The sequence below is a fragment of the Canis lupus genome, chromosome 2 (assembly GCF_011100685.1).
Source record: "Canis lupus familiaris isolate Mischka breed German Shepherd chromosome 2, alternate assembly UU_Cfam_GSD_1.0, whole genome shotgun sequence".
NCBI classification, from domain to species: Eukaryota; Metazoa; Chordata; class Mammalia; order Carnivora; family Canidae; genus Canis; species Canis lupus.
In genome coordinates, this window is record NC_049223.1 from 4,234,695 (window position 1) to 4,250,454 (window position 15,760).

Genomic DNA, 15,760 nt, shown 5'->3' on the forward strand with positions numbered 1-15,760 from the left:
GAATTTTGAGATGAGATGAATCAGAGAATCTGCCTAGCTTTACCAACATCTGGGTTTTCAAAAATAAACAGTTTAAGGGGTTCGGCCAGGTCCCTGTCTGAGGAGGGGACCTGAGGACCAATGCTATGGTCAGAGTTAAATAGAGACATTGGGAAGATTTGCACTCTGGGGCTATTTGAAAACTGGTGATATTTGACACAATACTTTCTGTCTTAGCCAAAAGAATAGGGTACAAACAAAAATATTTTAGTACATTAGTTTTTCTAGTACTATGTGCTAAACAATTTTGAAACAAATTTAAAAGTATTATAAGATTAAGCAAATGAATAAACGTGTTGATGTTATTCAGAATTAAGTTTTATACTGCAAAAGAAAGAACACACATATATAAAATAGAGCAAGAACAGGCTCTGAGGAGATGGATTGGAATGAAACTTGTCTATAAAGAACTTATTGTTTCTAAAAAAAGAACTTATTATTTCTAAATATATCTGTATATGTATGCATATATGTGTGTATATCTCATAATATATATGTCTCATAATATATACATACCTGTGCGTATATATATATATATATATATATATATATATATATATATGTATATATATACACACACACATTTCTCATAAGAGAAAGTTGCCTTCTCCACACCTGATAGCCAGGGCATTGCAGTCTCTGAAAGGAGTTGTCAAAGATTCAGGTCCCTCTGGGATGTCCATAATTACACATTTCTGCATTCCCAGCCTAGGCACCTGCATTCAGAGGCTGCTTATGAGAGGTGAATGGCCTTGGTTGAGAAATTTTTCAATTACTTCTGCAAAACCAATTTATTAGGAAATCTTGCAGATTTATGTATCAATTCTAATGTAGTATTTCATTTTTCCCTCCTAGAATTTTCACCTCCTTCCTTGCCTGCTCCCAAGTTCCATAAAACATCAGGATTCTTATGTTTGGAACTCCTTCAGAAGTGAAATGATTTCCCTCTCTGTGCTGATACAACTGTCCCATGCTTAGTGCCATTCTATCTAAAGAAATGAATACTAGGGAGCCAGTGCCCTTTCCCGTTTAATCTTTCGTTCAGATAATCATAGTAGGTGAATAAAGGCTTAATTGTTACATTGAATTTGGCTCATTGTCTTATGTAACTACATAGATACCTGGGAACTCTCTGTGACAAATTGGCACAGAAAACAGGATAGTCAATTTAGCACAATGTAATCCTGGAAAAAGCAAAAGTCCTGAGGATGGGCCATGATAGAGAAATCCACAGAACCTCTTGGGGGCTGGTACTGAACATTTGCAGGAATTTATGGGTCTGGCAATACACTTCATCAGCCATTCCAATGGGTCTTAAGGGACAATACAGTTTGGTTTTGGATAGTAGTAGCAAACGCTTTATGTAAGCTTTTTCAGTTCTAAGTGGTACCAATGGTCCTTCTCTTTAGCTCCTGTCTACATGGGCAAGATACCATCTAATGGTCAAATTAGAGATTCAACACAGGGGTCTCTGAGGAAGACTTTGGAAGTAATTTTAGGGCTGTTGCTTATGATTCTTCAGTGATGAGATTAAAAGTCATTAGAGAACCTGTGAGTGGAGTTATAATTCCTCTAAGCAGTCCCTGGCACCAATGAATACCCATGATGCTGCTATACAGACTAGTTCTTTAATGAAAAAGAATGCAGAAACCTTCAGGATTGCTTTTTCCAGCTGTCTGAAGAGACTGGGTAGTTTACCACCACAATAGAGGAGATAATCTTTAAAGGAAGTGAGGGAGAGTGGCACCTTTTGGGGTACATAACTATGGAAACTCTCCTTCAGAATAACCAGATAGGGGCCATTTTGCCCAAGAAAGTAAAGGACAGGAAATAAATGAGAGGGAAACACCCAAGACCTCTCCACTTTCAAATAGGTACTATTTAGTTTCCAAAATATTTGGCCCACTTGTAATGAGTTGTTCTCTATGACTAAAATATGTTTGGACCACTTTTGCAGAAGCTTTAGCAGTGCTTCAAACCATACTGGTATTCCCCAGCTTCTACAATGAGAGAATGAGAACAGTCAATGCTGAGATTGTTAATCAGACCCAGATTTCTAGGTTCATTCATGCCAATGCTGCTGATTATCAAGCTCAATTAAACCTCTTTATAAGGTCAGGTCGATTTGTCCATACAAATTTGGATCATAACTAACAAATCTGGGGACATGTGAAAAATCAACTACTGCCAAAATATTAGATAGAGTCTATCACAAAGAGTGACATAAAAAGGGTGATCAGGCACAAACTCCTAGAAAATCCAGGCAATGGTCTTCCTTATCGAGATCTTTGAATCTTGCTACTTAACAATATTTTCCCAATTGAGATTGATGGGCTCTCTGCCAAGGAGCCCAAGTTCAGGTAGTATGCCAGTGAGGGTGCAAGAGGAAGTCCCTAGGGCCTGCAAGGTGATAGCCCTATAATTAATAGGAAGTACTATTCCCTTTATTTGCTCCAGTAAATCTTGAGATGAATGAAAAACCCTGCCAATTGTAAACCAGAACTTTCAGCCTTTAAACAGAAACAAAACTATGTATCAAAACCAAGGGCTTTATGTCCTTATTGGGGAAAGAGGCCCTATCCCAAAGTCAGAGTTTAATGGGGACATGGAGAACAACTGCATTTGGGGGGGTCTTTTGGATACTGGCACAAGGATGTCTATGATATTCATACAATGTATAACACCAGAATGAGGGGAAAAATAGATAATCCTATGTGGTTTGGAGTATGAGGCCACCATCAACATGACTCTTTTCTATCCAGACAGACCTCCACTGCTATGGTGTCCACTACTGAATGCATTATTGGTATAAATGTATTGTCTATGTGATCCTCTGTTTTCCTTTTTTTTTTTTTTTTTTTTGAACCTCTGTTTTCCTTGAAAGGAACTATTTCAGTTAAGGCTATTTTAGTAGGATGTGTGGAAGGCTATATACCTACTCACTTATCAGCCTTTAGTGCTTTTGTCTCAAAAACAACTTCCTGGGGAAAAAAAATACCTGCCTCTCATTGTGTGCTTCAGGAAGACAAAGTTCCCCCAAATGACCTATGTACAAGATTTTGGGCTTCTGGAGTCCCAATTAATTATAAGGTAGTTTAATGCTATAGTGCAGCCCCTGACACTAGCAGTACCTAATACTGTAACTGTCACAGAGGCTATTTTCCAAGATGAAGGAACTTGCTATGTTGCAACTGACATCACAAATATCCTTTTCAGTATTGCTTTCAGTTTACCCAATTGGAATGTGTTGCAATACACCATTACTGGTCTTCCATAAAAGTCCTTAAACTCCCTATCTGACCTAAAGTTTATCAAGGCCATAACCTGGAAAGAGGGCCCACTGCCATAGGGACAACTAGCCTTACTCTGTATTAATGACATCATCCAAATGCCAGAAAAAGGCACCAACAAACAAGGACCAGATACCCTGTTAACTCACATTAACCCAGACATGGTACAAGGACCAAATCCAAGTGAAATTCCTATATGAGAAGGGTCACAATGTCTTGCTTGAGAGTAGACAATTCCCAAGCCTTTTACATTCTCTGGCCCATGAAATACAAGGAATCTCAATAATTGGTGGTACTATTTGTCTACTGGTGATCTACATTCCTCATAGGTATCTTGATGGCTCCGAAATATCAGGTTATCAAAAAGATCTCTACATTTGAGAGAGACCTGACAAATGGATGCCCTGGATATCCCCTGACAGATCTTTTAGTTACCTATGGTATTTTAGTCACCTTTGATGTATTAGGTAACCCTTAGTTACCTATGGAGGCCCCTATGATATACATTTTTCATTTAAGTTATATGTCTTAGCACCTCTCTGTTTGCCAGTTGTAGGATATGCTGAAAGACAATGCTACCAGTCAAGGGCAACCACTGCATTTATGAACACATAATCAAATGAAGTGAGATGATAACTATATATCCTTTGAGAGTCAGTTGATGCCCTATTATTGCATCATAGTTGAGTATATGATCCATGGCCATAAAATAATCTTAGTACCAAAAATCTCAAGCAAGATGTATCAATACTTTTGTTTTCTGTTCACTAATTATCTTAGGGTATTAGTACTTTAAGATAAACTAAAAATTCTATAACATGTGCTCAAATACATATTCATGAATAAAACAAAAGGACCATCTGGTGAGTTTAATTTAAAATATTTTGATATTATCTATAATTATTGTACTTACTAGTGAGTCCTTCTCTTCTGAGAGTTCTTTGTTTCTTTACTTGCAGTTGGGTTTTTGACAGTGAACCCTGATTCTTATGTGTCATCTTTTCATCTGGTACTTTATCATGATCTACAATATTTTTCACTAAATGGAAAAACATATCTATTGTGAAATATGTGAAATCTCTAGATTTAAAATTAATAATAAATGTGCAGAAGGATTTTTTCTTATTTTCATAAAGTTTTAAGTAAACTGCCACAATGATAATAGATCCACATGAACTTGTGAGATCAATTTTAGTAGAGATGTATATTGAAGTTGTCTCATTGTTTCATAAATATTCTGAGGCATCAAATACATTTTATATTAGTCTCTAGCTTTATTACTTTATTTGGGCAATTAAATATTTGTAGGTCAAAAATGAAAATGCATATTACAAGTTTTTTCATTACAGTATTATTTATAATTACAAAATATTCGAAATCACCCAAATATACAAACATAGAAAACTAGTTGAATAAACTAAGGTATATATTATAAACTATGGCATAGTTTAAATCGTGGTACATAATGTATTAGAACAACTGTACATACTGCTATAAAGAAAAGCAAAAGATCTCGACAAAATTAATTAGAAGGATTTTTGAGGTAATGTTAGGTGGGGGGGGGGAAGACTGAAATAGAGAATACCTAGCATGCTACCTTTTGTAAAAAAAAAAAAAAGTAACAGAAATAAAGAGGGTGGGAAAAGATAGGGTTTTAAAAGTAAAATATAAAAGAACAAACCAGAAAACAACATAGTTGGATTCCTATAAGTGGAGATTGAAGACTGGGGAATGTAAGGGAAGAAATGCTAATTTTACATCTTTTTGCATATTTACTACTTTTGGAAGAAAGTTCATTTTTACATATTCCAAAAATAAATTTTAAAAATAAGAAGGTCAGCTAAAACAGAAAGAAAACTGTTAGAGATGGAGAAAATAAGCACAAATCCAAATCAACAGTATTTGACATATACCCTCAGTCTTAGGCAAGAGAGTGGGATGTAAAAATCACAGAAATTTTTAGTAGTTTTTCCTTTTTCTAGTGCTATCAGGTAAGCAACTGTGAAACAAAGTCCTACTTGCAGCAGAAATACTAGCTCTTCACTATACTGATTACAACCTTCTGGTGGGCCCAAACAAGGACATTATCCAACAAGGACTGTATATCATGCTGATCCATATGGGGCAACATGGTTGGGCCATTCATATAAACAAAGTACAAGGACCTAGTATCCAAGAAAAATTCCAGGGCAGGATCTGCAAGAGACAAGACATCTTATTCCACAAGAGATGTTTGTGAATTTTTTGGCCCTCTCTTCCCCCAATTCTAAAAATAGTCCAAATATTGGTGAGACTCTTTGACTAGAAACTTTCTACCCAAAGAGGTTTCGTGGTACATATCTATGGGGTTAGCATAAGGTCAGTTACCATCTGTTCACCATTGAAACCTATTGCAAAAAAGACAATGACACAAGTCTGAGGCAACCATTAGTCCTTTGGACAAGTAACCTTTCAGCTTTGGCTAAAAGGTACACAATCTTTGTGAGACAGTTATTGGCCTATTATTGCCCTTGGTGGATACTGAGCCCTTAACTATGGGTGTGAAATAGTATTAAGATCAGAAATTCCAAACAAAATGTATCAATAATTTTGCTTTTTTTCTCTAGTTATCTTAGGGTATTCACACGTTAAATTAACATGTAAAATTTCTAAAAAAATATATCCTAGCTATATCTTCATGAGCCAAAGGAAAACAGATCCACTGATAATTTAATTTAAAATAATATGCAGGGTTTTATACTTTTTTAATACTTACTAGTGAATCTTCCTACTCTAGGAGTCTTTTCTTGCTCTACTTCTGTTTTAGTTTTTGACACTAAATTTTGATGTCCAAGTATATGCTCTTCATCTGGTACTTCATCATTAGCTACATAAAGAAATATATTTATCCATTAAATATAAAAAAGATCTATTGTAAAATACATAAACTTCAAATTTATATAAGTGTACAGAAAAATTCTCTTTCATTTTGATAAAACTAAAAATACCATAATGCTAGATACAATATAAAAATGGCGAGAAAAGTTTTAATGAGTATTTTTGATACTCTTATTATTTCTTAAATGTTAACAGAAATTAAATCTACTTAGATTAGTTCTGGTTTTCTCAGGTATTTATACTTAGGCTAATACATATACATAGACAAAACAATCAAACACATATACACAAGGTTAATTATGACACCATCATTTGTAATTGCATAATATTCAAAACTACCTAAATGTTCAAACATACATTGCTGTTTGAATAACTGAAGATATACACTATAAACTAGGGTGTGATATAAACACTGGTATGTTGGCAGGATGCTCTTTAACCTCCATGTGTTTGAGTTTCTTCAAAATTTCTTCTTGTGATTAAGTTGAAGATTCAAAGCATTATGGTCTGAAAATATGCAGGGGACGATCCCAATCTTTTGGTATTGGTTGAGACCTGATTTGTGACCCAGTATGTGGTCTATTCTGGAGAAAGTTCCATGTGCACTTGAGAAGAACGTGTATTCAGTAGCATTTGGATATAAAGTTCTGTAAATATCTGTGAAATCCATCTGGTCCAGTATATCATTTAAAGCTCTTGTTTCCTTGGAGATGTTGTGCTTAGAATATTTGTCATTTGCAGAAAGCGCCGTGTTCAAGTCTCCCAGTATTAGTGTATTATTATCTAAGTATGTCTTTACTTTGGTTATTAATTGATTGTTATACTTGGCAGCTCCCACATTAGGGGCATAAATATTCATGATTGTTAGGTCCTCTTCTTGGATAGATCCTTTAAGCATGATATAGTGTTCCTCTTCATCTCTTACTACCATCTCTGGAATAAACTTTAATTTATCTGATATGAGGAGTGCTACCCCTGCTTTCTTTTTTTTTAAGATTTATTTATTTATTATAGACAGAGAGAGAGAGAGAGAGAGGCAGAGACACAGGAGGAGGGAGAAGCAGGCTCCATGTCAGGAGCCCAACGGGACTCGATCCCGGAATCCAGGATGGCGCCCTGGGCCAAAGGCTTTAGGCGCTAAATGCTGAGCCACCCAGGGATTCCCGCCCCTTGCTTTCTTTTAAGGACCATTTGAATGGTAAATGATTCTCCAAATTTTCATTTTCAGGCTGGAGGTGTCCTTAGGTCTAAAATCAGTCTCTTATAGACAGCAAATAGATGGGTCTTGCTTTTTTATCCAGTCTGAAACCCTACACCTTTTGATGGAGTCATTAAGCCCATCACGTTCAGAGTTACTATTGAAATATATGAATTTAGGGTCATCATGATACCTATTAAGCCCGTTTTTGTGGATTATTTCTTTGGGAATCCTCTTTCTTTTACAGAGTCCCCCTTAATATTTCTTGGAGAGCTGGTTTTGTAGTCACATATTCTTTCAGTTTCTGCCTATCTTGGAAGCTCTTTATCTCTCCTTCTAGTCTGAATGAGAGCCTGGCTGGATAAAGTATTCTTGGCTGCATGTTCTTCTCATTTAGGATCCTGAATATATTCTGCCAGCCCTTTCTGGCCTGCCAGGTCTCTGTGGAGAGGTCTGCTGATAATCTAATACTTCTCCCCATATAAGTTAGAGATTTCTTGTCTCTTGCTGCTTTAAGGATCTTCTCATTATCTTTGGAATTTGCAAGTTTCACTATTAAATGTTGAGGTATTGAATGGTTTTTATTGATTTTAGGGGGGTCTCTCTATCTCCTGGATCTGAATTCCTGTTTCCCTCCCCAAATTAGAGAAGTTCTCAGCTATGATTTGTTCAAATACGCTTTCTGGTCCTCTGTCCCTTTAAGCACCCTCTGGAACCCCAATTAAATGTAGATTTCTCCTTCTGAGGCTGTCATTTATTTCCCTTAACCTTTCCTCATGGTCTTTTCATTGTTTTTCTCTTTTTTCCTCAGCTTCCTTCCTTGCCATCAACTTGTCTTCTATGTCACTCACTGGTTCTTCTGCCTTGTTAACTCTCATTGTTAGGACCTCCAGTTTGGATTGCATCTCATTTAATTGACTTTTTAATTTTGGCCTGATTAGATCTAAATTCTGTAGTCATGAAGTCTCTTGAATCCTTTGTGCTTTTTTTTCCAGAGCCGTCAGTAGCTTTATAATTGTGCTTCTGAATTGGCTTTCTGACATTGAATTGTAAGCCAAATTTTTAGCTCTGTGAGAGGGAGTTCTGTTTCTGATTCTTTCTTTTGTGGTGAGTTCTTCTTTCTAGTCATTTTGCTCAGTGCAGAGTGGCTAAACAGAAGTTGTACTTGTTAGAAGTGCAAACTCTTCTCTCTGTAGTGTTCCAGCTGTTCTCTCTTTAAATCTCAGGTTGAATTTGTAGGTCTTCAGGATGATTTGAGAGTTATCTAAGTAAGTTGGTGGGGACAGATGACTTGGGGACCCTACTCCTCTGCCATCTTGCCCTGCCTCCTCAAGATTTTATTATATGTATATTGACTAACTCTCTGGCAGTGAGTACTTCCTACTGTTCTTTCTTTTGAGGTACATTTCTCCATCTCATCATTATGTCCAGAAAAGAACAGAAGAAAGTGAGAGAAAAGACAGAAATAACACCATAAAAAAACCCAGAAGAAAATAAAAACAAAACTAAACAAGGAACAATCATATAAGCAGTAAAGCAGAACTAACTATAAACTAGGTCCTGAATGAATTTCATCTGTTTGCTAAAAGAAACAAGATTTCCAAAATAGGAAATAGGAAAGAGAGAAAAACATATATATTATATATATAATATAAAATACAATGAAAGGAAAACACAGCGAATATATAAAAATAAAAATTTAAAAAGAATTGATAAAACAAATAGCTGAAAAAATAAAACTGGGAGACTAAAGAATAATTTTAAAAACCCACAAATGCTATAATACTGTTTTCCTCAGGAGCTATATGGTTCTGCTACTCTCTATGATCAGTAAACTTGATGCTAGTGTTTGTTCCTACTGGTCCCCAGGGAGGGGCCTGTTGCACTGATTCCCAGGTGTCTTTGCCCTGGTGGAATTGTACCGCCCTTGCCCTGGGGCCAGGCTTAGGGTAAGTGGCTCCAGATTGCACTATGTCGCACTGTTTTGTTCACTGAAGGCTTTCAGACCACTGGGGGGCATAGAGGATGAAAATGGCAGTGTCTTGACCTCTAGAACCAGACAGAGTTGAAAGTTCATACTTCCACTATTCAGTGGGCCCTCACAGAAAAGCAATCACTCTTGTCTCACTGGTTTCCATATGAACTCTGTCTTCACCAGCCAGTGACCTAGTGTTTTTATCTCAGGCACATGACCCAGTTTAAAGTCTCCAAACTTTATGGACTCCTGTGGCACAAACCTAGATCATTCCTCCTGGGGGGTCTGGCCACACTCCTGCCTTTTGCTGGACCCCTGGCTTGGAGTGTAGTCATGCAACCATGCAGCAGTTTGCCATTTACAGTAACACCAAACAAAAAGCTAGCACCTAGACTCATTGTTTTCAACCAGCTTTCCCACATTGAAGTGGCCCCAGGGATCCAGAAACCACATTGCTGCCACCTGGGATTCTGCCCTACTTTGTCACCTAAGCACCTTTAGGCCAGGGATATCCCCCCATTGAGTTCAAAAAGTTCTCATTTTGAGCTCTGCTTGCTTATAATACTTTGCAGTAGCCTCCTTAAGCAAGCTCCTTCCCTTCCACCATTTCTTACAATGTATTGCCCTAGACTCATGCCTCTGCATGTCCTACCTTCCAATAAGTGGATGCTTTTCTGTTTGTAGAATTGTAGCAATTCTTTTCTCAGATCTCTGATCGATCTTGCAGGTGTTCAGAATGATTTGATAACTATCTAGCCGAATTAGAGTTCCCTACTCCTCTGCCATTTTAACCCTTACCCAGGACTATAAGTTTTAAAACATAGGTTTCAAAACATTTCTCTCCATTTTTACCTTATAAACCAATAGCCTTACAACTACAATAGCTGTGAAAAACAGCAGTTTGGGAGCCACAAGCAAGAAAAAATATGTTTAGAGATTCCTAATACAGTCTTTCCAGAGAAGAATCACTATTTGATATGTCTGTTAGCTTGATGAAAAAGTGCAATGTTGGTGCATGTACTTATGTGGCCTGACCTATAGCTTGCTCTGTACAGAACATTTACCAAAATCAATTAGTGACAGTAATTTAACAGGGCAGGTGGGTGACATGGCATTGACAGTTGGAGTTTATAAGAGGCTGACTAAAAAATCTTGAAAAAAATTAAGAAATGAGATGTCCACAAGGGGTGGCTTTATAAGGCTCTGACATAATCCTGGAATCTAAAAGGCAAATAGCATATGTATGGCTGTGTACATATCCAGGAAACGTATGAAAGTTCCCTTATCTGTCACCTCTGGCTGAGCCTGAAGTTTTGAGTAAGCAGAAAGTGAAGGCTAAGTTAAAGTTGCAAACTTCCTGTCTGAGTATTGAAGGCATCCCCCAAAATACACATAGAGTAGAAACCCTTTAGTAGGGGCAGAGAGGCTTCAACATATATAATTGAATCTCTGTCCACTAACATAACTGAGCAGAGACACTAGTGATTACAAACAACAGAGAATGGAGACTGAATCTCTTTGTCCTTTTTTGGTTCATTTTCCACATATAAATGAAATAATATGGTCTTTGTCTTTCTCCATTTCACTTATCCTAATACCCTCTAGGTTCATCCATGTTGTCACAAATGGCAAGATCCCATTCTTATTTACGGCTGAGTAATATTCCATTGTGTATATACAACATCTTCTTTATCCATTCATCTATCGATGGACACTTGGTTGCTTCCAAGTCTTGATTGTTCTAAATGATGCTGCAGTAAACATAGGGGTGCATTGTTGTGATGAGCATCAAGTATTATATGTAAGTGTTGAATCACTAAGTTGTGTACTTGAAACTAATATTACACTATATGCTAACTGTAATTTTAATAAAACTTTTTAAAAAGTTGTGAAATATGGGACACTTGGGTGGCTCACTGGTTGAGAATCTGCCTTTGGCTCAGGTCATGATCCCAGGGTCCTGGGATTGAGTCTTGCATCAGGCTCCCCATAGGGAGCCTGTTTCTCCCTCTGTCTATGTCTCTTCCTCTCTCTCTGTATCTCTCATGAATAAATACCTTTTTAAAGTTGCAAAATAGGCCAAAAAAATCCATAGAAATGCATATAGCTTCTCAAATTCATGTTTTTGTAATCTTTGGGTAACTATCTAGTAGTGGAATACTGGATTATATGGTTTTCCTATTTTTAATATTTTAAGGAATCTTCCTTCTATTTTCCAAAGCAGCTGCACCAATTAATATTCCCACCAACAGTGTATGAGGGTGCCTTTTTCTTCACATTCCCACCAACACTTATTATTTCACTTTAATTTTAGTCATTCTGACAGAGTAAAAGTGACATCTCATTGTGGTTTTGATTTGCATTTCCCTGATGATTAGTGACGCTGAGTATATTTTCATGTCTCTGTTGGCCATCTGCATGTCTTCTTTTAAAAAATGTTTCTTGGGACACCTGGATGGCTCAGTGGTTGAGCGTCTGCCTTCGGCTTAGGGCGTGATGCTGGGTCTGGGGATTGAGTCCCACATCAGGCTCCCTGCATGGAGCCTGCTTCTCCCTCTGCCTGTGTCTCTGCCTCTCTCTGTGTCTCTCGTGAATAAATAAATAAAATATTTTAAAAAATAATAAAAAATAAAAAATGTTTCTTCAAGTCCTTTGCCCACTTTTTAAATTGGATTACTTGGGGTTTTATTATTGAATTGTATAAGATTTTATATGCTTTAGGTACTAACCCTAACTGACATTTGCAAATATCTTCTCCCATTTAATAGGTTGTCTTTTCATTCTGTCAATGGTTTTTTTCACAGTGCAAAAGTTTCCTATGTTGGTGTAGTCCCAATAGTTTCTTTCTGCTTTTCTATTGCCTGAGGAGCCCTATCTAGAAAAATGTGGCTAAGGCCAATGTTAAAGAGTTTACTGCTCATGTTTTCTTCTAGGAGTTTTATGTCTCTCCTGTAGGTCTTTAATCAATTTTGAATTTATTTTGTATATGGTTTTAGAGTGGTCCAGTTTTCCCAGCACCATTTATTAAAGAGACTGTCCTTTCCCCAGTGTTTATTCTTGACTTCCTTCTCATAGATCAATTTGCGATTATGTGTGAGTTTATTTCTGGGCTCTTTATCCTGCTCTGTTGATCTATGTGCCTATTTCTGTGCAAAACACCATACTGTTTTGATTACTAAAGCTTTGTAGCATATCTTGAAATCTGGATTATAATATCTCCAGCTTTTTTCTCAAGATTGCTCTGGCTATCAGGGTCTTTTGTGGTTATGTACAAACTTTAGGATTATTTGTCCTAATTATGTGAAAAATACCTGATATAAATTGCATTAGATCTGTAGATTGCTTTGGGTAATATGGACATTTTAATTATATTAATTCTTGAAATCCATAAGAATGGGATATTTTCCACTTATTTGTGTTGTTGTCAATTCTTTTCATACATATTATAGTTTTCAGAGCATGGGTCTTTCTCCTCCTGGATTCAGTACATTCCTAGGTACTTTATTCTTTTTGGTGCATTATTTTCTTAATTACTCTTTCTGCTGCTTTGTTATTGTTGTATAGAAACACAACAGATATCTGGGCATTAATTTTGTATCCTGCAACTGCACATAACTCATTTATTAGTTTTAATAGTTTTTTAGTGGAGTCTTTAAAATTTCCTATGTATAGTATCATGTCATCTGCAAATAATGATAGTTTGACTTCTTCCTTACCAATTTGGATGCCTTTTATTTATTTTTCTTGTCTAATTGCTGTGGCTAGGCCTTTAAGTTTCGTATTGAATAAAAGTGGGGAGAGTGGATATCCTAATCTTAGAGAAAAAGTTCTACTTTTTTGCGAATGGGTGTGATATCGGTCATGTTTGTCTAGAAAAAGATTTTAAACTAGCTTTCATAAATATGTTCAAATAACTAAAGGACACTTTATCTTTAAAAAATGAAAGAATTATTCTTATTATCTTATTATAAGAATAATATCTTACCATTTCACAATATCAGTAATGATAATTTTTTTAAAAAAATCAAATAGAAATTCTATAGTTGAAAGCATAATAATTGAAATAAAAAGAACTAAAGGTAGGATTAAAGATACAAAGAAGGAATCAGTGAAAATAAGGAAATATATATTGATATTACCCAGTCTAAGAATAAGGAGGAAAAAAGAATGAAGACAATGAACAATCTCAGAGAATGATGGAAAATCATCAAGAGTATCTACATATGCCAAATGGGCATCTCAGAGAGAAAGAATAAAAGGGAAAAAAGTAATTTGCAAAGAAATAATAGTAATTAACTTCTCAAATATTATAAAACACATTAATCTTCACTTAAAAGAGCTCAACAAACTCAAAGTAAACTCAAAAATACCCAACATATGCATATCATATTCATATTGTCAAAAACAGTTTTCCGGAGGTTCCAAGATTCTTAATTTGAGTTTTTTGAGATTAAAGTTTTATCTTCAGGTGAAAATTTTTTTTCTGACATCTATCCATTTTATCATATAGAAAAAAGGCTTTATTTAATCCACTAAAACATGAAACTATTGCATCATGAAGCTTCTGAATTATTAAAATATATCAATACTCAAAATTTCCTCTAATTTTTGTAATATTTTAAGCAAATGACCACGATTTTTTAATAATAAAAAGTGAGACTGGTGAATTTTCAAAATAAAGTGTAAAACTCAAGACAGTGTTTTTTTTTTTTTAAAGATTTTTTTTAAATTTATTCATTCATGATAGAGAGAGAGAGAGAGAGAGGCAGAGGAACAAGCAGAGGGAGAAGCAGGCTCCATGCTGGGAGCCCGACACAGGACTCGATCCCGGGACTCCAGGATCACGCCCTGGGCCAAAGGCAGGCGCCAAACTGCTGAGCCACCCAGGGATCCCTCAAGACAGTGTTTTTACTGAAAGTATATGAAAGCACTCTGTTACTATACATTAAAATTCAAGTTGAACATAGACCTTACTTTTCTTAGCCTATTCCCCTTTTTAAAAACTTTTTTTTTTTTTTTTTAAGATTTTACTTGAGAGAGTATGAGAAGGAAGGGAAGAGGGAAAGGTAGAAGCAGGGTCCCCACTGAGAAGGGCACCTGATGCAGAACTCAATCCCAGGACCTTGGGATCATGACCTGAGCCAAAGGCAGACACTTAACTGACCCATCCAGGTGCCCCCAAAGTTTTCATATTTTAAAACAGTATTTATTTAAAAGTTGGAATGAATAAAAATAATAAATCCAACATAAGTAAAAGGAAGTGAAGATAGATTAGATGGAAAAAATAGAAATTCTCCAAATATTGAAATCTGAATATATCAGTAATTATAACCGTTGTAAATGGATTATATATTCTAAAAACAGATAAAGGCTGTCAAACTGGGTTTATAAACAACCTACAAACTATAAACTATTGATAAGACATATGTGTATATGTGTGTATGTGTGTATATATAGGTATATATGTATATGAATATGGTATTTGTGTATATGTATATGTGTGGGGAGTCCAGTTACAGGCCAAAATCCTGTGTGTGGTATTTTGTGCCCAACCATAGACAGTTCTGGATAGATATTTCAACAACAGTAGATATTTCAACACCCCAATTTGAATAATAAAGCACTAGGTCAAGAAGGAAATATAATGATTGAATGATACTATAAAATAACTAGAGCTCTGAAGAAGTCTATAAATAGCTGTAGAACACTCTACCCCAACAAAAGCTTAATTCATGTTCTTCTCAAATGTATTTGGAACATTCTTCAAGACGTACTATATAATAGGCCCATATTATGGGATGACATTAGAAATCAGTAACAGAAAGAGATTAGGTATATTCACAAATGAGATAGAATTAAACAACACACTCCTAAATGACCAGTGGGCCAAAGAAGAAATCGCAAGAAAAACTAGAAAATACTTTGAGATGAAAAAAAGCAGAAACACACCATGTCAAAATTCATGAGGAGAAGTTAAAGTGATACTCAAAGAAAATTTATATTTTCTAACAACTTCTTTGAAAAAGAGAGACCATAATTAATAAACAAACTAAATGAAAAGCAGGTAGAAAAAAGCAAATAATAAAGACTAGAGCAGAAATAAATAAAATTGAGGGAGGAAAATGAAAGTCAATGATCCCTGAAATGCTTGGTTGGTTTAATAAGCAAAAATCAATCACTCAATGTACTAAACCATATTATTAGAATAAGAGACAATGTGTGATAGAGTTTCTTACTATGGCAAATGGGCAAGAAAAAGAAATTAAAAAAACCAATATTAGAAATAAAAAAGAAAGGATGAAAAAGGAAGAATAGGATGGAGAGAGGGAAGGAGGGAGGGAGGAAAGAAGGAAGGAAAGAAAGAAAGAAAATGATGTCTTC

The 15,760-nt window shown here is 35.7% G+C and overlaps 1 protein-coding gene across 11 annotated transcripts in view; it reads right to left on the reverse strand.

Moving 5' to 3' along the window:
* Window positions 1-15,760, reverse strand: part of CCDC7 (coiled-coil domain containing 7) — a 383,402-nt gene that overhangs the window by 204,156 nt on the left and 163,486 nt on the right. For all 11 annotated transcript variants that reach the window (XM_038529717.1, XM_038529714.1, XM_038529715.1 and 8 more), the window contains exons 20-21: window positions 6,085-6,195; window positions 4,243-4,368 (exon numbers count right to left, since the gene is read on the reverse strand). In XM_038529717.1, the coding sequence (XP_038385645.1) occupies window positions 4,243-4,368; window positions 6,085-6,195 (237 nt within the window). The remainder of the gene's footprint in view (window positions 1-4,242; window positions 4,369-6,084; window positions 6,196-15,760) is intronic.